The sequence below is a fragment of the Pelodiscus sinensis genome, chromosome 1 (genome assembly GCF_052426305.1).
Source record: "Pelodiscus sinensis isolate ZL-2025 chromosome 1, ASM5242630v1, whole genome shotgun sequence".
Classification (NCBI taxonomy): domain Eukaryota; kingdom Metazoa; phylum Chordata; order Testudines; family Trionychidae; genus Pelodiscus; species Pelodiscus sinensis.
Window position 1 is genome coordinate 101001629 of NC_143052.1, and position 27731 is coordinate 101029359.

The 27731-nt window shown below is 44.7% G+C and overlaps 1 protein-coding gene across 1 annotated transcript in view; it reads left to right on the top strand.

Moving 5' to 3' along the window:
- The window catches only part of LOC102446096 (tyrosine 3-monooxygenase-like), a 57869-nt gene that overhangs the window by 3149 nt on the left and 26989 nt on the right, over nt 1-27731 (top strand). The window contains exons 3-5 of the mRNA XM_006138075.5: nt 3472-3560; nt 12954-13021; nt 15147-15197. Of these exons, the coding sequence (XP_006138137.3) occupies nt 3472-3560; nt 12954-13021; nt 15147-15197 (208 nt within the window). The remainder of the gene's footprint in view (nt 1-3471; nt 3561-12953; nt 13022-15146; nt 15198-27731) is intronic.

The window sequence follows — 27731 nt, forward strand, 5'->3', positions numbered from 1 at the left end:
TGGAACCTGTACCTTATTAGGCTAAGTCCCTTTCTCCCCCAAAGGAGCACTAGCTTGTGGCTAATTGAATGTAAGTGATTCATTAGGTTCACAATGTCCAGTCTGTGTATGTGATGTTAGGGTTCCCCCTCTCCTGCAATGGGACATTCTGGAACAGACCCCACACTCATGCATACAGGGCCAGCCCACAATATTTTTGGCACCTGAGGCGGGGAGCTCAAATGACGTCCCCATGCCACCTTTTCTCCTGCCTGCCTGTTATGTCTCTTGTGCCCGCCTTCCTCCAGCACAGCACTCCACCATCTCTGTGCACCTAGAGCAGACAGAATACATATGCACCAGCAGCAGACACAATTTTCTACACTCTGGGTCTAGTGGCAGCCCTCCGCCCCTCCCCCCAGTCTGGCACCTGAGGTAATTCTGAAAATACTGCACATAGAAATAGGCAGTACATTTTATCGGCAGTTCATATTCTCCAAAGTACTACTATGCCTTTTGTCTCTGAGCGTCAACATGTAGCTGTTATGATATTTTCTCTGAAACAGAAAACATTCAGGAAAACTGGTGTTCTATGAACAATCAGCACTATTAATTATAATTCATAATACTGAATGTACTCTTTTTAAAAACTGCTAAATGAGAGGCTATTCCACCTCTCATCTTACTTGGGTTTTTTTTTTAGAAGAAAAACCGCTTTCTTGCCAATCATTTTGAAATTAACTGTCTGAGAGCTATATATCCTTTGCCAGGACAGGAGCTCAGCCTTTTGTGGTAATTATTATGAATTGGCTGATTAGAGTGAATGATTTATGATCAAAAATGGAGGAAATGATGCAAAATAAGAGTATATGGTCTTCATGCATGTGCATAATACTCATTTATACTAGATTAATGTGGCATTTATACCACATTAAACAGATGTAAGTGCATTACTAGAGCAAGGCCCTAGGCACTGGTTCAAGAAAGCACTCAACTCATGTGTTTGCTTTAACAAAATAATTAAGATGGAGGTTACATCTACACTTTTGTGGGGATCAATGCTCTGAGATTGACTGGGTCTATCTAGTAAAGACCTGCCAAATCAACCACAGATCACTCCACACTCAAGCCTTTTACTCTACCCATGATGAGAAAAGTAAGGTAAGTCAATGGGACTCTGTGGTAACTTGACTTAAGATACGTCGACTCCAGCTAGGTTATTCACAAACTTGGAGTGGCGTAGCTTAGTTCAACTTTCTGCTGTAGTGTAGGTATAGCCCTATTGACGAAGGATGTTAAGGACTAGTTGACTACTCAATTAGTCGCTCCCCCTCCTTGCTGCCTCAATCAGTCAGAGGCAGCAAGGAGGGAGGGGGAGAAGAGGTGGGTACTTCAAAGCAGCAGTACCGCATGGAGCCCAGGGTTTGAAACACCGTGGTAGCATTTCAAAAGGGCAGTACCACCACAGAGTTTCGAAGTGGCAATGCTGCATGGAGCCTGGGGTCAGCTGGGGACTCTCTAGCTGACCCCGGGCTCCATGCGGCATTTCCGCAGAACCCAGAATCAGCTGGGGACTCCCCAGCTGATCCTGGGCTCTGTGTGGCACTGCCACTTTGAAATGCTGTGCAGAGCCCGGAATCAGCTGGGGAATCCCCACCTAACCCCAGCTCCGAATGGCATTTCAAAGCAGCAGTGCTGCATGGAGCCTGGGATGAGTGGGGGTCTTTGAGTCCCCCACTGACCCCAGGCTCCATGTACAAGCTTCTGCTCTGAAATGCACAAGAGCCCCCACTGGAGACTCTTGTACCTTTCAAAGTTGGAACACCTGCGTGCAGCCCAGGACCAGTGAGAAGTCCCACTGACTCCAGGCTCCATGTGGGCTCCAGGGGCCTTTTGTGGATTTCAAAGGGGAAGCACCCACGTGGAGCCCGGAGTCAGCGGGACTTCCCACTAGCCCCGGGTTGCATGTAGGCATGCCAGCTTTGAAATGCACAAGAGCCCCCACTGGAGCTCTTGTACATTTCACAGGAGGAATGCGGAAGTAATTCCATCGACTACTCAACTAGTAAATTAATCGATATTTAACATCCTTATTATTGACACCAATGGGATTTAAACACAGACTTTTCTGAATGGGGTCCTCATGGATGGGCACATACTGTATGTGATGAGGTGTACATAGAAACACATGCTGAATCACATACCACCTGGGACAAAGAAAACAATTCTGAAAATGGGTGCTGTATAAAGTGAAGTGTTTCTGATGGAGGAAACATGGGAAAGACAGAGATAAATGACACCGATAACATAGTTTTTCTTCAGCCTTATTGCCATTGTCCATTTTGGGGGGGTTGGTTTTTCTAACTGATTGATTTAATAATCCATTTTCAACATTCAAGGTCGGTTTTAGGAAAGCACTTGAGCACACGTTTAACTTTAAAAAAAATTTGAGTTGTAGTGAGGAGAAGCTTTGCGGAAATGACTGTTAAGGAAGGATTTTAGTGTGGCAAGGCAGTTCCTAAGCGAGCAGGAATAAGGAAGGTGGAAATGAGTGTGGAAATGTGAACCAGAGAAGGAAACAAATGGGGCACATGGGCAGAAGCTTGGATGGGGGACAGGGGCAAGTAGGGTAGATAAGGGGCAAGCAGAAGATAAGAGCAGCAATTTTAGACAGAGATGTAGAAAGCCTGAATACAAACAAAAGGAACTAGAATTTGCTGTGGAAGGTGAGTGAAAACCAATTGAAGGGACTTGGAGAGGGAAGAGGCGTGCTAGGAGGAATAATTAGAGATGGTTATTACAACACTGTTTGGAATGAGCAGAGGGGAGACAGGTTTGCTTCTGCTTTAAACTGTGATTTCACATTGCTCAGATCACACAATTGATAATCAGCCCTTCATTAAGGCAGTCTCAATGTGAAGACCCTTAGTTGCAATGCAGGCATTGTCTCAGAACTCAATACTGCAACATGCTGAACTCTCTGGTCCTGACCCACGAGAGCCCATTCTGCCCCACTGAAATTGATAGGAGGAGGACTCACAGCTTCAAAAATGTCAACATGAGCCTACGTGTTTGCAGAACGGGAGGGCCTGATACCCTCAGCTACACTTGCAAATAATCATGTCTGCAAGTATTTGCTCCAATAACATTTTAGTGAGTGAGTGCTGGTTAAGGCGGCACTGAATATCAAGCATCCCGACTAAACGCAAGAACAGCATTCTTCACAAAAGCAAATTTCCAACTGACAATAAATGGAGCTTCCCTGCGTGAGGAAAGCTAAGCAGGTTCCTCAGGCTTTGGGTCACTGTGAAGGGTGATCGTAAGGTTGTCATTTTTCAGCTCATTTCAAGTTCACCATTTGTAGCACTGGGGTGTAAGATAGTCCTATAAAGCAGAGGTTGTCAATGGCTTGTTTTTTACTTCTGTCTCTTTCCAAGCCATTTGTGAACCTATATAATTTAATTGTACCTTTTTTTTTGCTATCTCCAACAGTCCCATGGTTTCCAAAGAAAATACGAGAGCTTGACAAGTGCCACCAACTAATCAACAAGTATGAACCGGATTTGGATCATGGCCATCCTGTAAGTTTGAGGCCATCATTAGTTTACCTTTGGTTATGGTTATTTCTGCTCTCCTGATGAAGCACAGTAGAAAGAATTCTCTGTAAATCTAGCCTCTGAAACTATTCTGTGCTCAGACAAGGTCTTTTAAAGAGGAGATTTACAATGGACATCAGTGGAACTAGGAATGAATGAAGTTACCTACTAATAAAAAAATCTTATAGACTCATGGTATTAATCTGACTAGACCAAATGAGCCCAACAAGTTAAAAGTGTTAACACGATACTGTCATTGTCCATCTTTAAACAGTGTTAAACAAGGTCTGGTTTTTATTATACAGAGACCTCAATCTTCTTAGTACAGTGGCAAACACACCAGTAAAATAGTGTTTAACCCTTTAGTAAAGATACAGAACAAGAAGGAAAAATGGTTAAAGCATTTGAAATGTAAAGCATGAACTAAGGTTTTTTAACTGCACGCGCTGTTTCCTTTCTCTTTAGCTTATAGATGTTTTTAGAAAGAAAATCCCCCTTGTTTGACAGTGTCTTAGATCAGTGGTTCTCAAACGTTTTGGGCTCCGGAGCCCTTTACATGCGTAAAAATGTACGCAGAGCCCCAGCGGTCCACTGATTGTATATGTTGTACCTATCGATGTTTCCAGTTTGTAAACCTCGCAGAGCCCCTGGAGATGTCTCACGGAGCCGTGGGGCTCCATGGAGCACAGTTTGAGAAACACTGTCTTAGATGATGATAGCTGTCCTTTTGGGGGGAAAGGGAAAAAGTTAGTTGAGACGGGCTGGAGCTGTGGTTATTGCCATTGTTGTTGAACTCTGATCCTGTTTCCTGGAAGGCACAAGAGAAGCACCCACAGAAGGGGAAAGAAGAGAATAGCTGTGATAGAAAACACAACGTATGTCTCTGGGATTGATTCTCACTTGTAGTGTCACTGTTTGAAAAACACAGACACTGCACATGGTCTTCTTAGGCCCTCCGAGGTGTGGCAAGGCTGTACAGCATCAGGCTCTTTAAGGCATTGCTTTTAGCTACCTTCCTGGTCACAGCAGTGGCAAGGCTTACAGCAGTGTTGCAGAATATACAATCTTGGCCAGCTCAGTCAGACTCCTGTTAGACAGCAGGAAAAAGGAGGGGGATAAGAACAAGAAGATATAGGCTGAGGAAGGAAAAGTAGTATCCCAGGTGGTGTCTGGTCTTCAGTCAGTGGAGATGGTGATGTCATCGGAATCCTTCTCTCTGGCCCAATCTGGTAAGAATCATCTCTTAGGAACTGTACAAGGAAGGTCCAAAGGTGTTAGAGGAGATCCAAAGTCCCAGGAGAGTGTGGGGATGGCAGCCATGGTGGTAAAGCTCACTCTGTCATGTTCTCCCATTTTTCAGTTAGTCAGCATGCCTCTAACTTCCCCTACAACATCTCTTTTTGAGGATCCTGAAAAGGAAGTGATGGGCAGACCAGCCCATCCCCTCATTATTTTGTTTACCAATTATGTTTAATTTCTGACCTAATTTGTTTAATTGATTTCCAGGTTCATACTTCTCTTGCTTGCCAGCCATGATCTTAACACAATCCTTGAGTTGTACCACTAGCCCTTTTGTCTGGGCTGATTCAGTCTTTCTGTCTCCCTTTTTCACCTTTCCCTGTCAACATTTAGCATTATATGCAACTGGAACATCCTCTTTCCCACCGTTGAGCTCACTTGTTGGCCCAGTTATTACAACAGCGCCCCAGTCAGCAAAACACTTGGGCACATATTTACCTTTAAGTACATAATTAAGAGCATCCCTATTCATAAAAGGACTTTCGCACATGATCAGGTCTCATTTTCTAGACAAGAAAGCTCTCATTCATTTGGTGACCCCCAACTGCAACATATAGATAGAATACCTGGCTGATCTAATATAACAATATTTTCCTGTTTCAAACCTTCTGCATCTTGCCTTATTTTAGGTCTGAAGCCTATGATCTTTATGCCCCTGGGTAACTTTATACTTGCAAGCAGTCCCATTGAAATGGATAATAATATTTCCCTGGCCACAGAGGCTATGTCTACACTACCAAGTTATTTCAAAATAAGTTATTTTGAAATAATAGCTCCTGAAATAACTATTTTGAAATAAGCTTATTCCTCTTTGGGTATGTCTACACTAGCCCCCTAGTTCGAACTAGGGTGGCTAATGAGGGCGACTGAAATTGCTAACGAAGCACAGGATTTAAATATCCCACGCTTGATTAGCATAATCCAGTCCGGTCGCCATTTTGGAAACTGACTAGCCCGAAGTAACTGCCCGCGTCTACACGCGGCAGAGAAGCGGGATTCCGAGATAAACCCTTTAGTTCAAATTAACTGTTACTCCTCATGGAATGAGGTTTAACAGTTAATTCGAACTAAGGGGTTTATCTCGGAATCCCGCTTCTCTGCCGCGCGTAGACAAGGGCAGTTACTTCGGGCTATATTTAAATCCCACGCTTCATTAGCAATTTTGGTCACCCTCATTAGCCTCCCTAGACACCCTTTGTTATTATTTTGAAATAATAAGCCCATCATTTCAAAATAATGGGCTTAATAGTGTGGACGCTCGCCTTGTTATCATATATATAGTAGCCCAATGTCTGAGAGTCTGTAATGCTGAAATGCTGGCTGTTCCCTCTGAGCAGTGCTGTTGCCTGAAATGCTGGCTGTTCCCTCTGGGTGGTGCTGTTGCTGAAATGCTGGCTGTTCCCTCTGGGTGGCCCGTGTTGCATGGGGAGTGTGGGGCCCAAATGGCCGCTTGCTCCCCCGTGGCGGCCCGGCTGAGCGGCGCAGAAGTCAGCCGAGTGCCACGGCGGGAGGGGAAGGAGGGTGGGGCAGTGATGTGCAGTGTGACAGTGGCTCCAGACCCCATCCCCTAGCCATGTACATCACCACCCCGCCCCCCTTCGCCTCCCGCCATGGCGTTTGGCTGACTTCTGTACCGGTCAGCCGGGCCGCCGCATGGGAGCAAGTGGTGCAAGCGACCGTTTGGGCTCCACACCCCTCATACAGCACAGGGAGTGTGGCACCCAAATGGCCATTTGGGCTCCGCGGTCCCCTGAGTGAGAGGCAGGAGGGGGAGAAGAGAAAGAGAGAGACAGAAAGAGGCAGGAGACGGAGGAGAGCTGAGAGAGAGGGGGAGGCAGTAGGAGTAGGAAAGAAAGAAAGAGAGAGATGGAGCGAGAGACCGGAGGCTCAGGAGAGAAGACCAACATGGAGAAGAGACCTGAAAATCCCTTCTTATGATGGGCTAATTGGCCAGTTTCAAAATAAGGGGAGTTATTTCAAAATAACTCCCCATTGTAGGCATGTCCAGAATTACAGGGAGAATAGATTCAATTAATATGAGGGGTTTCAGAATCTGCCATGTTGAGGAATCAGCTCAAATAAACAGCAAAATTGATTCTTGAATGTAATATTAGAACTGAGTTCAAACATGACAAGAGAACCTCAAAAGGTCCAGTGACTGAGTTCAATTAAGCACCCAGAAGGTCAAACTAGACATGCGATGCAAAGTTTGGAGCCTCATTTGCAGCCAAACTTTCCCAAGTCCTGGGGAGTTCTACACCAGGTTTTTGATTCAGACTCATCTCTTCATTCAGATTACTGGCGCAGAAAGATTAGCCTGGAAATTTAATGAGTACAGGCGCTCTCTCATTACCTCATCCAGTATTTTTTGCGTCTGACTGAGCTAGAAGAACAGTACTACTCATAGTATTTTTATGCTTGTGCTTTTGGGCCTCGTCACAAGGAGGAAACAGAAATATTATTTATTATTACTACTATTGCTATGACTCCTATTACTACGACTGCTACTGCTACTGTAGCACTAAGGAGTCCTAAGAATGGACCTGGACCCGCGTTGTGCTAAGACTTGCAGAAGCAGAGCAAAGAAATGGATCTGCTCCAATGAGCTTACAGTTGAAGACTAGCAGCAATAGGAGGATATGGACAGAGTGGGGAGCACAAGGAAACAGATAATATTGGTCAGCACAATAGGCTCATCACACCAGCTGCCTAACCACTGTCAGGTTGTTTGCAGGCCTCATTTGCAAAGGAGGTGCATGAAACTGGAATATAATAATGGCCACATTTTTTGATTTGCTGAACAGATTGGACTGAAACTGGCATAAAGATTTAGATGGCTTTGCCTCTGTCTTCGTTATTATTATTGATGAGTGATTATTGACTTATTATTAATTAATTAGTGATTATTAATAGCTAAGCATTAATTATTGATTGTTAATTTAATAATAAGAACCTTTTATACATTTGTAAAATTCCACTCCTGATGTTCTCAACCAATAGGCTGAGTTCAGATGGGGGAGGGAATTTATGTAATGTTAGTTTCCATGCCACTGTGCTTCTCATGATCTATGGTCAACATATTGTGGTAGATAAGGCCTTTCTAGAACCTCCTTGATGGCTTCCATGAGACTGTTCCAGGCTGAAATTTGGAAATTCAAATCCCGGGTTTCATTTGCAACTTCGGATGCCTACATTAACCACCCTAGTTCGAACTAAGGTGGTAGTGTAGACATACCCTTGGTGTGTAGTGAAGTGATTACTGCAAAAGTCTTCCCTCTGGTCACGCAAGGGGACAGGTGAGCTGGCTGTGAGGTACAGATATAGGAATGCAAGCTCCTATTCCCTTGACCATATGGAAACCACTCTCTGGAGACTGTACTAGATTCTGGCTCTGTAGAAGGGGATTGGCTTGATGCAGAAGGGTGTACAGAACAGGATTAACCACACTCACTGTGCGATTATGTGATGTCTCACATCTTGAATCCAGGTCTGTGACTTACCAGACAGTTATCACATCCTGGCCTCTACTCAATGTCGACTGAAACCAAATGGGCTGAGAAGCTAGTAGAACTACAACCACCACCCATGGGAGATGAGATTGGAGGATCATCCAGCTCCATTGATTGGTCCAACCATGCTATTTAGGCCAGAAGGAGGCACAGGAAGTTGAGCAATTAAAGGATTTCCTGTTGTGGGAGTCATGGGCCCTTTTTCCAGCCTCACCCCTGCATTTGCTCCTATTCCCACTATGCTCCTGATCTTTCTCTCTTCTATGGCTCCTGCCCTTATACCGTGCTTCCAGCCCTCAGTTTCCAGTCCTGCCTCTGATCCAGGTCTCTGATGTCTGACTCTGACTCTGATGTCTGACTCTGATCCTTAGCTCTGGCATTTGGCATTTGACTCTCAGCTTTGATTCTTAACCCTGGCTTGGCTCCAGGCTCTGGTAATCAGCAGCTGACTGTGGTGCTGACCCTTGGATTTGGGTCTGGACACTTACATCATCAACTAGACCTGGTTACTGCTCTGACTACGAGGCATGCATGCCCACATTCTGGTCCATAGCAGACTGCCTTTCTAAAAACCCATGGTGGAAACAAATGCAAGTTGATGAATTTGAATCGTCAGTGGCTTTCATGAGTCTCCCCTTTCTGTTGTCAAAAAAGGCAGGGGAGCATCTTTAATGGGGGACTGGAAAGCCGCTGGTAGCATGGGTTCAATGGAACAGAGCCACAGAACTACTTCATGGGGTTGGAATAACACAGAGGCAGAAGAAAAGCTGCATGGGCAGCCAGTCTCCTCTGAGGTTTGTTCTCAGAGAGAATGTGCAGTCACCTACATAGCAGAATATGGCTACAGCATGGGGAAATTCAGAGACAAATAACAGAGATTTACACTGGCAGGCTATTGCATTACAAATATGCATTTATTAGCCAATATTCAGCCACATGGGATGTCCATTCTAATAACTCCATCTTATGTTTTAGTGTCCCTTCAGTACAGGGGGAGAGCAAATAAGAGGTCCAGATGTTTTCTTATGTTCACCTGAATAATTTGTTAGATATGCAACAAGAGCCTAGTAAGACCCTAACTATAGCAGAGATATTGATGTATCAGGTAGTTTGGATGTTTGATGTATTACAACTATGCTGTTATAACTGCCAATCCTTTGAAAGCTAATGAGCCATGCCCTGAGCCATATTAACTCTTCTGGGGACCCTGGGCTAGTAGATTTTGTGGGGCCCTGTGGCTCCAAGATGGGCCCAGAAATGAGGAATTCAGTGTGTGGGATAAGGCTGTCAGGGGATGGAGTGGCAATGTGGGGTTTGGGCAGGAGGTCGGGTGCAGGAGAGGGGTGGGGTGTGGATCCAGGGTCTGGATGGGAGGAAGGATACAGGAGTGGCTGGTGGGCAGGATCTAGTAGGAAGGTAGAGTGTAGAGTGCTGGAGTGGGCTGGGGTGTGGATGTGGGGCCTGGTAAGATGGTAGAGTGCAGGAGCGGAGTGGGGGTGGAGATGTGGGGATCTGGGAGGAATAGAGAGTATAGGAGAGGGCAGAGGATTGGGGTGCTTACCTAGAACAGCTCCCTGGGGAGGCAGACAGGTAGCTCCATACAGCCCTGCTCTTGCAGGCATCGCCTCCCACTGTTCCCATTGTCTGCAATTCCCAGCCAATGGGAGTGGTGGGGTGGAGTCTGGGAGGTGAGCATTGCTAGCAGTGATGAATATGGCTCCAGCCTGGAGGAAGATATGGGGAATACCAGCAGGCAGAACCACTCCCTCCTCCCCCATGAAGAGCTGCAGCATACGGGGGCTTGCATACCCTGGGATGAAGCTCCCAAGCCCTCTCATAAGTTGGCCCTGGCCATGTCCTTAGCTGGTGTAAACTGGGATATCACCACTGAATTCAATGGAGTTTGTGACAGTTCTGGGAATCAGCTTCTGAACCAGCTTTCTCCTCACTATCTAGCCAATGAGGCCCCTGGGGAAGGTCTGAATAAGGAGACAAATTCCTCATTACTGGAGCAGAACAGGGTTGAACAGGTAATTAATCTAGTAGCAAGGAGACAGGTAAATAAGTGTGTTGTGAGCAAGACACGAGAAGTCATTCTTCTGCTCTACTCTGCACTGGTTAGGCCTCATTTGGAGTATTGTGTCCAGTTCTGGGCACCGCATTTCAAGAAAGATGTGGTGAAATTGGAGAGGGTCCAGAGAAGAGCAACGAGAATGATTAAAGGTCTAGAGAACATGACCTATGAGGGAAGACTGAAAGAATTGGGCTTGTTTAGTTTGGAAAAGAGAAGATTGAGGGGGCACATGATAGAAGTTTTCAGGTATCTAAAAGGCTGTCACAAGGAGGAGGGAGAAAAATTGTTCATCTTGGCCTCTGAGGATAGAACAAGAAGCAATGGGATTAAACTGCAGCAAGGGAGGTTTAGGTTGGACATTAGGAAAAAGTTCCTAACTGTCAGAGTGATTAAACACTGGAATAAATTGCCCAGGGAAGCTGTAGAATCTCTATCTCTGGAGATATTTAAGAGCAGATTAGATAAATGTCTATCAGGGATGGTCTAGACAGTACAGGGTCCTGCCATGAGGGCAGGGGTCTGGACTCGATGACCTCTTGAGGTCCCTTCCAGTTCTAGTGTTCTATGATTCTATGACATAGGAAGAAAGTGCAAAGCGGGTGGGGGGTCAGAAGAGAGGAGCTGGGCCTGGTAAAGGTCTCTCAGCTGTCTGAGAGCAAAGAAGAAAAGAGCAGAGGGTGCCACAAAATTGCACTGATTTATGCTGGCTCAGGATCTGGCCCCCTATTCTGGCATGTGGCTTGAAATCAAAGGCTGAATTCAAAATGAGAGTGGCTTCTATGAAATTACATGGGCTAAATTTTCTGTGAGCAGGACATTAAGCCACCTTTGTGCTCCCCCGATCCCAAGGCCAACCAGGAGCTGGTCTGGTCCTTGGCATGGATTAGAGTTCTCCCTACAGAGGTGGAATCCTCAGCTTCCCATCTCTTTTAGGTCAGCCTTGCACTGAGGGACTGACCCTTGGATGTGGGTCTGGATGCTTACTTCACCAAGTAGTCATTACAATAGGCAATTTCCTCTTCAGGCATTCTCACCCAGGGGCGGCCCATGACTATAGGCAGACTCGGCCGCCGCCTAGAGCGCCGGCACCCGGGGCACCCAATGATTACGTCATGGGGCACCTGGGGCGCCCAACGGTGACATCAGTCCACTGACGGCCCTGCAGGCGGGGGTGCCGATCACGCGTTCCGCCTGGGGCACCAGCTGCCACAGCCGGCCTCGGGCCGCTCCTGCTCTCACCTTCTCATCACTTTTGGAGATGAGACACATCCACTCTGATTTAATTACCACTGCTGTTACCCAGAACCGGCCTTAGGACCGGCCCTGATGTCACCCATCTCTATATCCCTTCCTTTTCTGTTTTTTTTCCCCTTCAAGCATCTGAAGAAGTGAGTTGTATCTCGCTTATCCCCTAATAAATATGTTAGTCTTTAAAGTGCCTCTGGACTCCTTGTTGTTTATGCTAAAATGGACTAACACGGCTACCCCTCTGAATCCTATCTCCTAGCATACTATTTCACATTAACATAGCCCCTTTTCCCAAGGCTAAGAGGAAAATCAATTGAGTGAGCTCAGTTTTTACCTCTCCCACTTAAACTGTGTCTTCCATTCTGTAGGATGCTCACTACTCAAAGCTACTATGTTTTCATGCTTAGCTGTGACATAAGTACAGGCTGAACCTCTCTGGTCTGGGACTCTCTCATCTGACAACATCCACGGTCCAGATGTTGCTGGATGAGACAGGCCCTGGATCGGAAAGACACTGGGGTGGCTGGGAGACCAGCAGCTGGAAGAGGAGAAAGCTGGATCCTGGCCTGCAGCCATGGGGATGGAAGTGGATCCAGTCCTGTGGCTGCAAAACCAGTAGCTTGGCTGCTTGGCCGGAGGGCTGGAAGCAGAGCGGGTCCAGGAGAAGAGTCAGTCCCATGGCCATGGGCACCTGCCCAGCCGGGGGGGAGGGAGCAGGGCTAGTCCTGAGACTGGGGAAATGGTGGCCCGGCGGAGGTGGGGGTGGGGACCAAAGTCGGTTCCATGGCCGGGGAACAGGCGACCTGGCTGCTATGCCAGAAGAAGAGCCAGACTCACAGCCACAGGCAGCAAGCCTGGATGGGGCCTGCAGCACAGCAGGTAGGCAGACGTGAGGGGAACTCAGCCAAGAGGCTAGCGGTCTGTGGGGAGACCCTGGAAGCTGGAAGCAGAGGGGCCGGAATCGCAATCCATGGTCTAGCAAAATCCCTTTCTCAGGACCAGTCAGGTTCCGCGGGTGCCAGACCAAGGAGGTCCAACCTGTACACTGCATTTCTGGTCCAAAGGCAGTAAGCAACTCAGTGCAGAATTTGTCTCATTCTAACAGTCCATGATTTCTTGCCCCAAAGGTACTGCAATAGAACAACCAATTTCAGGCCTTTTCATTTTGAATGTTTCTGGCAGCAAAATCATTCGAGCCTGTCAATCTAGCCTGATGTAAAAGTTATTCTAAATTATATCCCACTGCAGGGATTCACAGACCCAGAATACAAGAAACGGAGAGCCTTCTTTACAGACCTGGCTTTCAACTACCGAGCGTAAGTACAGCACCATTGGAAACCTGCTTGTTCTAAGTCAGTTTCTCTTTTTGTGTGCTCTCAATGTCAGCAGTTTGATTTTGTCCCCTTAGTGTTAGAGCTGATGTGACTTAATCTCAGCTCAATGCAATTCTGTGGTGCCATCTATTGGAAGACTGGGTTAATCACAGAAACACACATCCCCTATAAATCAAATATTTCAGAGTTAGCAAGGTGAGACCCATCATTGACCAGGCAAAGTCATTTTGTGTAGATTACACTTAAAGGAAAGTTCAAGAAATGAAATATGTAATAGAATTTTTATTAATGTGGTTGCAAAAAGGAAGTAAAAGAACAGTTTTACATTAGTAGGATTTCAACTTTAAACATTATTCATTTTCTGAATAATTTCCACACACAGTAAATTTGAATCAGAAATTAAAGTTTCTGTTACTCTTTCCATAACTAATTTGAATTCTTTTGTGATTTGTAACTGTAAAAATGTTCTTTGTACTAAAATGACAGTTTAATAGGCAGCTCGAGTTTAATTTTCTTAGTAAATATTTTTATGAACTCTAATCATAATAGTCGTGACTTTTTTCTGATAAACAAAAATTATTTAAACTTTGCACTCAGCATATTCCAGTGTAAAAAGTAGTGCATTCAGCTAATTTAAGTGGCAGGACTGTTTATGCAAACTTTGGTAACTGTAGACAACCGCGAAAGACAAAAATAATTATTTAAACCTTTCACCTAGTGTAAAAAGTAGTGCATTTCAGCGTATTCCAGTATAAAAAGTAGTGCATTCAGCTAATTTAAGTGGCAGGAATGTTTAGGTATCTGTAGGTAATTGCGAAGTATAACTTTTTTTTTGCAAACAAATCCAAAAACAAACAAACTCTTTAAAATATATAATAGATGTACTGAAAATGTAATGTACAACTTTAGGACAGCATTCCTACCTCAGTGATCTCGGCATCATTACATGTAATCCTAGGGAAAATTGTCTTTTTATGACTCTTTCATTTAAATTATAAGATGAAGGTATCTTCTTTCCAGGAGTTGGCATGTGTCTTAATAAACCTGCCAGGTAGACAAGGACATGTGTATGCAAAAGAAAAGAAAAGAAATAGCTGGACTTATCCTAAAATGAACAATTTATACATTCTTGCTTTTCTATGTAAAAACCGATGGGAGTGGAAGAGAAGTGTGAGGACACTGAAATTCATTCTACTCCTTTTTGTAAGTGACATTAGCAAGATGCATAATGGCCTTGCACTGTGAACCACATGGTGCCCAAGAACTCAAGCGAAACTCTGAACCTCTAGCAATTTCTGCTTATTGACAGCCTTCATACCTTGTGGCTAATCAGCCAGCTATCATTAGCTCCCCCACTAACACTGTGAATTATCTCCTTCTCTGATGGTAAATACAGGTCCAGAGAGGAAATACTTAAAAACCAACAAATGGTCTGGTAGCACTTTATAAACTAAAAAAACATGTAGATGGTGTCATGAACTTTCGTGGGCACAGCCCACTTCTTCAGATGACTGGAATTTTGAGTTTAGGATGTGCAGACCTAAAATAAATAGGGGAGAAGGGAAAGAAAGGGAAAAAAAGGAAGGGGGCAGGAAACAAGAAGCAGAGGGTATGAAGATATCAAAGGGAAAAACAAGTAGGCAGAACTGGTAACTTATAAGCACCTAAAGATTGGATAGTTAACAGGGAGGAAGTAAATGCTGACATATGCACAATATACACAAGCACCCATTTGCTGCATAATTTAGAGCTTTTTCCTTGGGACTATGTCATGTGGAGCAGTTATTCCTAGCTCCATCCCACCTCTCTGTTGTTGATGGAATGCCTGCAGCTAAGCAATGGGAATGGGAGACAATACAGCCTGGCTTCCTGAACGTTCCATTAAGTAGTCCCTTCTTTATAGTATTTCACTGCTTGCACCATCGCTCGGGATTTGGTGGTGCTTAGGACACCTGGGTCATAAAGCCCTTTGGAATACCTCAGGAAGATTATTTATTATTTGTATTTATTTTAACTTGGCAAATAAGTCTGGTACATATAAAGAAAATTGCACTTGAAACTGGAATTCAAATCAGCTATACAATTTTATCTCTCTATGTCTCTAAAGGGGAGACCCTTTGCCTAGAGTTGAGTACACTGCCCAGGAGACTGCTACGTGGTAAGTATATTTTTCATATTCTATCCCAGGATAGGTTATGGAGCAATTTCACTGAAGCCCCGTGGAATTCTGGGGGTGAAAGAAATGCACGACGGTGCTTTACTTTGTTAAACAATATTTGACATCTCTAATTTTAATTGATGTCTTAATTATCCCTTCTTGTTCACGTTGCAGAATTCTATTCTCCACATGCAAGTGTAACTCCTTGTTGTGTTGTAAAGAGGAGTTATATACCTGTTCTGACGGATGAATAGACCTCTCGGTCTACTTTCAAGTTCCATGAAGTGGTGAGAAAACATCAAAAGCCACGGGCTGTGTCTACACTGCACCCCTTTTCCGGAAAAGGGGTGCAGTGTAGACACAGCCTCAGTGTTGGTGCCCCTGGAGGGCATAGATGGCTCTCTGCTGTATTTGTGCCCCCTCCTCCCTTGTCTGACCCTCCCACCAGTTTCCAAGGCAGCAGAGGCAAATTTGAATCCTGGAAGGTTGGAGCAACCTCGAGGCTGCTCTCAATTGCATTGGCTAAGGGACTTTTACATCCCCTATGATATTTGTAGGCAGTGCAGAGATTAGAGCCAAAGCAGCACAATGTAGATTTGGGGAGGAGAAAGGAGACTGTGGATCTAACTCTCAAGAGTTCTGCTTCAATGAAAAAAGGATGCTAAAAAGTTTGTATACTTAACTTTACTATCCAGAATTCCTGAAAATCTGCAAAATTTGACTTGAAAACTCATGTGAACAAGCACTGTACTGAGATTTATTTTTCTTCTGGTTGGGCTGGAAATAAAAGGAAACAAATTGTTTCCCTCTAGGTATTTTGGTAGCTTGTGTCTTGGCCAGAAATCTGGAAGTGTGAAAGACTGAACAATTATCAAATAACCATTAACCTAGATTTCAGAATCTTTAAAAGAGAATTGTTCCTAAGCCACAAAATTCAGATCTGGATCTAGAGCTGGATTTGAGTCTTTGGCTTTCATCTGGTTCCTTAAAAATACAAGGCCTGAGATCATCAGTTAATTGTCTATGCCAAAGACAGGATACTGGACTAGATGAACCACTGTTCAGTCCAGTATGGCAATTCCTATGTTCTTAACTTGAAATTGCACTTTATCTGATTCATGTTCTATATAGGATAAAAGAAGAGAGAAGGGGAGAAAGAATAAAACAGTGAAAAAATCAGGTGACCTGAATAAACACGGTATTAACTTACAATTAAAAAGTGTCATGACCTTAAATGAATCCAGGGGCAAGCCACACTAGGGAAGTCACTTTTGAAACAGGTGTGCATATTTCCACTGGCATTTATTATAGCTATCCCTGTGCAAAAAACCCCATGAGAGTTTGCAACAAAAAATAGTGCAAGAAATTCATGTACCATTAAAGACATTTTCCAACTTCAGAAATGGGTACAAGTTTTGGAAGGAGGGAGAATTCTTATGTCCTGGCCACCTTTTTTTCACCTTCCCTAGTTGCCTTTCAAAAATCACACTATATAGCAAAATTTTTGTTTTGCATTACTTGTTTCCAAGAATATCTTACTGTATCAATTGAGGTGAGGGCTGCACTGGGCTAAGAACTGTATGCACACATAGCAGGAGAGAGTCCTGCCCAGAATAATATGGAATCTAAATGGACAAGATGGACAAAAGATTGGAGAAAGGAAAAATTATTATCTCCATTTTACAGATGGGAAAGTGAGAGATTAGATAATCAGCCCAAGGTTTTACAGAGCACAGCCAGTAATTGACCCTAGTTTTCTCTAGTCCCCAGTCAGTGCTTCAGGAATAAGGTTGTCCTGTCTCTCTGAAGGAGTGTTTTGTTTTAAATAAAATCTACCATGCCTTAAAACTTGCAAACCCCATCCACAGGGAACATCATTCCCACCTCTCCAAATTCTGATATTTCCACAGACCCAAATGCTGGATTTTCAAATATATTTGAAATATATTTTCAAATATATTTGAAAAAAAAGTAACATGCCTGTTAAGTCTTTCGTATCACGTGCATGACAGCTCCCACCAGCCAACAATATTGGCATAGTCTGGTGTGGGAATATTGTATTTAATAACATTTAATTTTGTGTTCTTTCCTGTTTTTTGAATCTCTCTCTCTTTTTTTTTGCCAACTTCTGTCACGGTAGGCATTCTCCACCTAGAACTATCCCCACTGGTGGTGAATGGAATAGGCCTTTAGGGGATAGCTATGTTTCCTCACCACAGCTGGCACCAGCAACACAGATCTCTGCTTGTGTAAATCAAATTCCAAAATTAGATATCACAGTTGTTACCATAACTCCCTCGGGCTGTGTGCTGTGGTCAGCTACATTACTGTGCAACTTAATATGGATACAGGGAAACCAAAGGGGAATTTTTTTAACACACTGTAAATTCTCTTGATGTTAGCTCTGAAGAGCTGTGGGATTCCTTTAGTGTGTAGCAACGTGGGTATAAAAATGAAAACAAGAGCAGAAATCTCAGCTTCCAAAAACAGGGCTTGGACGATAGGCATCTATGTTGTCAGGCATAATTATTGCAGAGCCATAAACTGAACAGCCATGGGTGCAAACGAGGCAATGTTTACTGGGAAGAAGTTGCCCAGGAGAAAAAAGAACAAAGAATAAATATATTGAGATACATGTCATGTGACAATAGTAAAGGCTGTTAGTTACCTTCTTCTAACAGAGAATAAGGAACTAGATTAGAATAGAGAAACGATAATAGCCCTAAAGCTGTCCCAGCTGTTTTTCCCACTGCGTCACTGTCAAGATTTTGCCTAGAAACTTTCAGAGCCTTCACCTGTCATTTTAAATAAACAGCACACCCATGCTGTCAGCATGCATGCATTGTACAGTGCACTTGATTTACACCACTTCAGAGCAAGGTTCACTTTTAGAAATCCCAGTTTTTACTAGTGTTTAGTATTTAAAAATAATAGTCCCTTTTAAACTCTGTATTATCTTCCGACTCCCACATTAAAACGTGCCTGGTCCAACTCCACTAACATCAATAAGAGTGATTTCACTTCCCTGAATGGGAATTGGATCAGACTCTAAGGAAAGATCTATACTAAAGCTGGAACGACAGCTTAAGGTATGCAGCTCCAGCTATGTAAATAACATAGCTGAAGTTGATGTACCTTAAGCTGAGTTTTGGCACCATCCCGACAGTGGAAGATCAATGAGAGAAACATTCAGGTCAATTTCTCTTACTCCTCACAACTGCAAGGAGTACAGTGATTGATGGGGGTGCCACAGCATTTGATTTAGAGGGTCTTTACTAGACCCACTAAATTGAACACTGGAAGACGGACCACTGCAGCATTGATCTCCGTGGCAGTGAAGATAAGTCCTACATTTCCTCAGGTATATTATCCTCAGTATTTTGAATATATTTTATCTATTGGAAGTAGTAAGATATGGTCAGGAAATAATTTTCCTTCACTAACTGCTTTTGATGAAAATAATATGTCCATTGATTTTTTTAAAATTAAGAACATAAGAATGGCCACACGAGGTCAAGCCAATGATTTGTTTAGCCCAATATCTTGTCTTCCGGTAGGCCATGGCCAGGGCCAGATGCATCAGAGGGAATGAACATAATAGGATAATTCTGGGTGATCCATTGCCTGTCATTGAGGGTACGTCTAAACTACATGTCTCCGTCGACGGAGGCATGTAGATTAGCCAGATCAGCAGAGGGAAATGAAATAATAATCGTGGCTTCATTTAAATTTAAATGGCTGCCCCGCTCTGCCGATCAGCTGTTTGTCGGCAGATCGGGGCAGTCTGGACGCGCCGCGCCGACAAAGAAGCCTTTCTTGATCGGCACAGGTAAACCTGGTTTCACAAGGCATACCTGTGCCGATCAAGAAAGGCTTCTTTGTCGGCGCGTCGCGTCCAGACTGCCCCGATCTGCTGACAAACAGCTGATCGGCAGAGCGGGGCAGCCATTTAAATTTAAATGAAGCCGCGATTATTTTAATCGCGGCTTCATTTCCCTCTGCCGATCTGGCTAATCTACATGCCTCCGTCGACGGAGGCATGTAGTCTAGACACACCCTGAATGTTAGTCAGAGGCTTAGAGCTACGCTAAGCATGGTTTTTTTTCTCCCTAACCATCTTACCTAATAGCCATTGAAGGTATTCTCCATGAGCTCCTCTAATTCTTTTTTTGCATTAAATCATAATGAAAACATAAGAATGGCCATAATAATGGTAAATTTTTAGGATTTTGTCTAAAAAACTACCACTGAAGATATAATAGATATATATTTATCCTTCTCCATAACTGAAATTGTTCAGCTTATAATTTAAAAATGTAGGGGGTTTTTGGGGAGGAGGGTTGCTTTATAAAAATTGGAGGATTTTTCTTGTTTTTTGTTGGGTTTAGGGCTCGAGGTGGTTGTGCAATACACTCCCACGACTCCTTCCATGTATGCCCATCTGGTCCCAATATCTCTGGTATCTGGCACCAACGGAGGACAGGACATTCTGCAGTGATGATAAGGGTGACATTACTCGTCTCCCTGTTTTTATAGGGATTAACATATGATTTAATGAGCACCTTCTGGTGTTCAACCGGACCCCGTCCTAGCCATAGGTTGGCCCTTACCTTTGGCCAAACCTGTGTAGCAGTTAGTTTCTGGGACTTACAATGGCTAAGGGTTTGGTTAGTATGGCAATTGAACCGTAGCACCCCCCGGAGAGGGTGGGTTTAAGATCCAATTCCAGTCCACTCGCTCACAAGGTGTTCCCCTCGCTCCTCTCCGGTGATACCACAGTAATAGCAGCAGACTCAGCAGGAGTGGCCTCATAGTCGGTGGCTGCGGTACCTGAAGAGGAAACTGGAGAGATAATGTTAGTGGTTTCGCTTACGGATTTGAACAATTTCAATTGGTTTTGATGCTTCCAAAATGTTCCCAATTTCCCCCCAATTTTGGCGCATGTGCTTGTAGTTAGTAAGACTCGCATTGGGCCCTGCCATCTAGGTTTTAGAATTCCCTTTACTTCAGCGTAAATGCGGTACATCACCAGATCTCCGACCTGAAATGCTGGTTTCTCCAAACAGGTGTTGTCATCTAATTGGGTTTGATTTGCCTTTACTTGTTTATATAGATTCTTAAGTTCCATATCCAGTGCTTTGATGTATACTTGCAACCGACTGGCAAATGGGCCTGACTCTTGGGCTGGTAAGAGTGCATCAGTGGGCATTCGCATAGCTCTCCCTGTCATTAATTCAAATGGAGTCAACTGTGTTAGTCTATTTGGGCTGCCTCGGATCTGGTAAAGTACAGCCGGTAATATACGTACCCAGCTATCTCCGGTGTCCAGGACTGCCTTTGTTAAAGCAGTTTTTATAGTTCTGTTCATTCTTTCTACCATCCCTGAGCTTTCAGGGTGGTATGGAATATGGAATCGCTGTTTAATTCCCAGAGCTTTGCATGCTTCTTTCATTGCCTTTCCTATGAAATGAGTTCCCTTGTCGGAGTCGATTGAGTGAGGCAATCCCAATCTTGGTATAACTTCTTCTGCTAAAATACGGGCTACTGTGGTAGCAGTACAGTTTTTAGTAGGGAAAGCTTCAACCCATTGAGTGAGGGTGTCCACAATCATTAAAATGTATTTATACCCCCGGCTTGGTGGCAGGGGTCCCGTAAAATCTATTTGTAGGTGTTGCCGGGGCCCTCTGGTCGTGGCTGGTGATTTAGGGGAATTTTTTTCTTCTGCCTGCATTGACCTGGGCGCAAATTATACACCGCTTAAGGAACCGGGCCGTGTCCCTTGCTTTGGTTGGCCACCACCAGGGTTCCAGAGCAGCTTTCATTTGCCTCCAGCCCAGATGGGCAGGGGAGTGTATAACTTCTAACAACAGGTTACATATACAGGTGGGTGCCACAAGCTGTTGTTCTCCGGGGGCATACCATAATGGTTTCTTATACACACAACCCAGGGACTCCAATTTCTGTTCCTCCTCCGTACTTAGGGAAGAGTATAGGGCAGTAAGATTTATTTACTCTTTGATTCCTCCAACTGCGCTAACACTTAGTGGCATTACTTGTGCTGCTTCTTTAGCTCGGAAGTCTGCCCAATAGTTTCCCTTCTGTTCTTCACTATCAATTTTGCGATGTGCCTTAACTTTAACCACAGCCACTCCGGCAGGGAGCTTAATAGCTTCCACCAGTCTTTGGACAGCTTCCAAATGATTTATGGGTTTCCCAGTGGTGGTGCGTGACCACACATCCATATAATCATGCACTACTCCAAAAGCATACCGGCTGTCAGTATACACAGTGATTCTTTTTCCCTGTCCAGCATAGAGAGCTTCGGTGAGTGCAGTCAGCTCTGCTTCTTGTGCAGATTTGGAACTTTCCAATTTACCAGCAGCAATTACGGTTCCATCTCCTAACACTACAGCACGTCCTGTGGAGGGTACCCCATTGATATACCTCCTTGATCCATCCACGTGCAAAATTAAGTCTGGGGTTTCTAGGGGCTGCTCTTTGACACTTCCAAGTACTTCTTCTTCCTTATCCACTAAACACTCATGCACGTCCCCTTCAATATTTAGAAACTCAGCTATGTTAATTCCTTTGTCTCTTACTATTGAAAAGTTCGGATTCTGAAGACACAGGACGGATTCCCATTGGCCACACCGGGCATCTGTTACGGATTTGAGTCGCCCGGTGTTAAGGAGGTCGATAAGCGTGTGAGGTGTGTGTAAAATTAGGATTCCGGTGAGGGTGTATGGTTCACAAGTTTTTACAGTCCAGGTGGCACAGTCTAGAGCTGCAACACATTCCGGTAATCCTTGTGAAACAGGAGGCCTTGGGGTGGACAGATATGCAACAGGACGCGGGCAGTCCCCGTGAGTTTGTAATAGCACCGCGGAATACTGAGTTTTACTATGGTTACAATAGAGATGGAATGGCTGCTGCATATCAGGTAAGCCGAGACAGGGTGCTGAAGCAAGGGTCTGTTTGATTTTTCTGAAAGCTTCCTCCTGAGGGGTTTCCCATAATACTGGGTAATTAGCTGGTTCCTCCCCCCCCCCCCCCCCATACCAGGGCTTGGATAGGTTCCACTATATTGGAGAATTCAGAGATATATGCTCTACAGTAGTTTAGAAGACCTAAGATTTTGCGGACATCTCTGACTGTTCGGGGCTTGGGTAATTCTTTAATGGCTTTTTTCCTGTCCTCTGTGAGGGCCTTTTGTCCCTGGGAAATTTCATGCCCCAGGTATAAGACTTTTGGCTGTTGTAGCTGGGCCTTTTTAGCACTCAGTTTAAATCCAGCCTCCTGCAGGTTTAACAATAGCCTGTTAAAAGTTTTCAGATGGTCGTTTTCATTAGAGCTGGCAATTAATAGATCATCCACATACTACAATATCACTGTGTCCCCCTCCGTTTGGACGTGTTCTAGGACCTTTGCCATGGCTTTGTGGAAAATTGAAGGGGACCCATGATATCCCTGGGGTACACGAGTCCAAGTGTACTGCTGGTTTCCAAGGGTGAAGGCAAACTTGTCGTGACTTTTACTGGTGAGGGGAATGCTCCAAAACCCATTTGCCACATCCAGGACTGTGAATACTGAATGCGTTGGACTTAAGAGGTTTAGAATGGTGGCAGGACTTGCCACTATTGCGTGAGGTTTTGGGGTCACTCTATTCAGGTGGGTATAGTCTATAGTTAGTCTCCAAGTTCCGTCAGGCTTTCTCACAGGCCAAATTGGGGAATTAATAGTAGAGGTTGTTTTCCGTACTACTCCCCTTTGTTCCAAATCCTGAACTATATTCTTGACAGCTTCTAAAGCATCAGGTTTTATAGGATATTGTCGGTGGGCTTTGTGTGTGGGTCCTTCTATGACTACTGGTTCTGTGCTTAACAACCTACAGTCTTGTTTGTTAGTGGCCCAGACCCCAGGATATAGTGAGCATAGAGTTTCGGCCAGACCATCACCCCACACTGGGGTGGTAACTTTACTGCTGGCTATTAGGGCGATGTTCTGAAGTGGTTGTACTCCTTGGCTCCTCTGAGAGGCCCATTCTATATTACTCGCTCTGGGGTTAATGACCTCCCCAAGCTCGGTGAGGAGATCAATGCCACAGATTGTCTCTACTTGTGCAGGGCAGACCCAGATTTGACTTACAGTAAAGGCATCTTCAGATTCAATTTCTACTGGTTGGCTTAAGGTAGCTTTTAATTTCCCTCCTCCTACTCCCTCAAGCCAGATATGCCGGCGAGTGAGGGGAAGGGGTTGGCTGGTTATCGATACCGAGGCTCCAGTGTCTATTAACATTTTGCACGGCCGGCCTCCCACACGTGCGTTAAGAAACATCCTAGGGTCGCCTTCAGATCCAGCCACGGAGGCCGCTGTAACCTATTTACTAGCCAGGATTTTGAGAATCTCTTGGATTTGTTGTTTAACTTGTCCTACATCCTGCACATTTTCTCCGCTCCCTTGTGGGTTGGGATTCGGGCGTTGGCTTTGTCTTGCTGGCCATTGACCTTCCTTGCCCCCTCCGGAGCGGTAGCAATTCTCTAGCACATGGCTGAACCGTTTACAGTTTGTACACTGGGGTTTGATTTTAGTACAACACTCTTGGACCGTGTGTTCTAATTTCCCACAGCCGTGGCAACGAAGGGCAGTTGAGGCACTGATCACGGTTTCTCCCTTTACTGCATGAACTGGAGTCAGTTTTGCTTCCCTCTTCCTCCTGGTTTCTAAGTCAGAAGCCCATTTCATTATATCTGCGTATGTGTTCCCCACTGATACGCCTAAGGATAGCACAGCCTTATGGTCCGCTGACATCCCTTCCGTTAAGAGCTGTAAAAATGCTTCATGGTCTCTATTTGTTACACCATCGAGACCAGAGTAGGAGTGGAAGGCGGCCCATATTCTTTCTGTGTAAGTAGTGACCGGCTCTTCCTTCTGTTGTGTGACTAGTCCCAATGCTCCCCAATTGGTGGTGCGTACCCCCCAGAGCAAGGGAGAGGGCGGCTCTGAATTCTGCTAATGTCCCTTCCTGATCATTTGCAAGATCTTGCCCAGGGTGTTCAGGGTCCGGGGTAGGGTCCTCAGCCCAGACCCCAGTTCTCCATCGGTCCTCCAAGTTTTCCCACATATCCTTGGGACATTTACATTTAATCAGGATGTGTTGATCCTTTTTGTGTAACCCATGCATTTCTCCCAAACTTTCCAGTTTATCCCAAAATTCAGTATTCTTATGGTCTCTCTTCAAGTCCGGCAACTTGGCTACAAAAGCTTGTTTCTCTAAGGATGTAAATGGGTGATACACTGAGACAGTCTCGGAGTGGAATCCTCTGACTTGTTCGCCCTGCTCGTTTACATTTTGGACTCGCCGAGTCTGTGTCTTAATTGGGGCCATAAAAGTGGTTTGGCCCGTTGTAACTATCATCTGTGCCTTTTCTGGAGGATCTGGATATAATGAGGGATACAAGGGAGGTGCAGTTGGCATAGGTGCAGGAACTGCAAGATTGGTTTCTCTCTGTTTCACATCCTCCTGACACAGAGGTGCTGCAGCGTGTGGATTATATGGTTCGCTGCTAGAAGAAGAATTATGCTTTTGGGCATTAATCTCTTCCTGCAGGGCTTTAATTTTCTTTTCCTTTAGCGTAAGGATGTCTAACACTGCTATCACTGCTTTCTCGGTCTTATCTTTTTATTGTTCTGACCACCACTTGCTCAAATCCTTTTCTGATATTGCAATTGGATAGCTGTTCTTTTTAGTAGCAACTTGCCGGGTTTGGGCATGTTTATATTCTAGATATTCTTGAGGGCTAACACCTACTTCCTGTCGTGCAGCCATATTTTACTGTGACAATTGAACTCCTCAATTCTCCCTTGTGTTTTTGTTCACGCACACTTACACTGAAAGAAAAGGTCTGCTGGGGCTTACCTCAGACCTAGTTAATAGCACTCACTCCTCATTCATCAATTAACATTCATTCGGATGAGTGATTATAATCGTGGTTTCCAACACACCATCAGAAGGAGGAATAGGATTACCCCTAACAGGAAAAGGAGCAATCCCTGGGGTTGCTCCAAATCCCAGTAGTTGTCTAGAACAACCCACGGATTAGTGTACTCAGTCATTGGTTGCTAGCAATCCTAGTCCCTAGCAACCAATGCTAAGGTATGACATACAAATGCACAACACTCGGTCCGGAGAACGCAGAGGTTCAGCGGGTCCCACTCTCCAGCTGTAGCAGCTACAGCTCACTTCCAAACCTTCCCAGTCCCTCCGGACAGGCGCTGGGTTCTTTCTCTTCCAGCCCAGACTCGGGTGCCTTGGCTCCCGATCCGGCTGGGCTTATCTTCCAGCTCGGGCTCGGGCTCCTTGCTCTCAAACCGGCTGGGCTTATGGAGGATGCGTGTGGTTTTCCTCCCTGCTTTACTGGTACCTCTTCGGGGATTTCATACACGGCTTAGCCATCCCTCTCTAGCTACGTCTTTCAGACACACTCTTAGGAATCAGCCTTTACCCCCGATATTCCGTGTGTGGCTTATACCGTATGGTCTTTGCACCTTCTAGCACCACTTGGTACCTTCCCAACTGCCGGCGGGGATTTGCACTATGCGAGAGTGTGTACGTTAAGTGCCTGTTGGGAGGCGTCTGCCAGGTCTTACAATGTTACGTGCAATGAGAGAGTGGGTCACCAGATCGTGCTGCCTGCCGCCTTGTGTACTCGGCCACTCCCGAGCTTAACGTACGGCTCAATCACTCCCTGGTGATTTATCCAGTCTCTCCGTAACGAGCCCCTTAGTTCTAACAGTACACAACCCTCTTGTGCTTGTCCCCTGTGGGGGGTTAGATGTTCCTCCCTCCCTCTTTCAGGCCTGCCTCATAGGCTTGGTTCGCCCTCATCCAGGTATCTCGTGCCTCAAATAGAACGGAACCAGGATGTGTCTGAAGGAAACCAGAGATGTCAACCCCTAGCCCTAATGAGGTGGTAAATTAAACATACTCACCTCTCTTGGGTTTCAGTCTCCGATTCCCGATCAGCTCACAAGCCTGGATCCCGGACGAGCCCCCAATTTGTTGGAAATAATCCAGGACACTCTGGATGCAGGTGAAAACAAGTGGAGGATTTATTATACACCAGCTGATGGAGTGACACGCAGGAGTTACCCTGGTGAACACCGGTTAATTAACACAATACAATAGGTTATATAGTCAGCAGGTGGACGGAGGAAAAATGATTTGATAGGTCTAGCAGCAAGATGAAATGAGCACATAAGCCAATAGAACTACTAAAGATTACATAATGTCTCCGCCCATTGCAAAGTAACAACTTATTAATTAATACATATAGGTGGTTATTGTTTAAATGCCAAAACATGTCAGCAAAACAGTAATAACATTTTAGTCTGCATTGATGATGATGTTTCTTATAGCAGGCGGGTATGGCCTTGAGTTGGTGCAGCACTTGGTTCTCAGGCTCATTATCTAGGAGTGAAGCAAGACAGTTAAGCAAATTTATGAATGTTATCTTAAGCAAAATGTGTTAGGTTACTAACTGGAGTCCTGTCCGAGTGTCTTAGAATGTGGTTGCTATGGTGCCCAGGATCGTTCCACTGTCTGCAGCTCTTATCCTGACTGTGATGTTCCCAGGCCTTAATCCTAGAATGGAGTTATGCTGTTTAGGGGCCTACTAGCACATTTAGGGCTGCCTCAGTTTACCCTACAGATCCCTCCTTTTGACCTTAGGGTTCTCTGACCCGCCAGGTCAAATACAGTAATTTCAGGGTGTTCATTCTACACTGGAAGCGACGGCACAGTACCAGTACCAGTATGAATGTTATGATTGAAACTCCCCACATAATTTGGCAAAACAGTACCCAAATCCACCCCCAGGGTATTTCTTTGCCGGTGAAGGCGCTGCCCATGATCACATGTTGGACCTCTACTGCCTGGTTGAGTGCCTCAGAGAAGTGAGTCTTGGCATGATCCACGGTATTACCTAACTGTGTGTACCGCAGACGACCGATTGCAATGCGTCTTTTGGCAAGGGTTACCAGCTTCTCGATCTTAGCCTGCAGGGCCAGCAAACCCTTCTCGAGGTACAATTAATTTTTAAGCTGTCTCTATGGTAAGTATAAATACAATTTTATATTTTCTAATAGGAAAGTATTGGTCTTTTTTCCAAAATATATATATTTTACAAGTTTTTAAAAGTTATTTCAAGGAAAATAAGCATATTTAAAAGTCTATTTTCAGTTCTTTAGCTCAGCACCTTTCTACCTGGTTTGGAAGCAGAATTCATAGAAACAAAGGACTGGAAGGGACTTGCTGGGTTATCGAGCCTCCCTGCTGTCATTATCATCAACACAATAGCTCAGCATATAATTCCATTTAGCAATTTATCAAACTCTATCTTAAACTAGTTAGGGTGCTAGACCATACAACTGCTACTCAGAACCTCACCCCTCTGACAGCTAAAAACTTTCCTCTAATTTCTAGCCTTGTTGTTCATGGTCAGTTTATATTCAATTGGTTTTTTTTGTTTTTTTTTG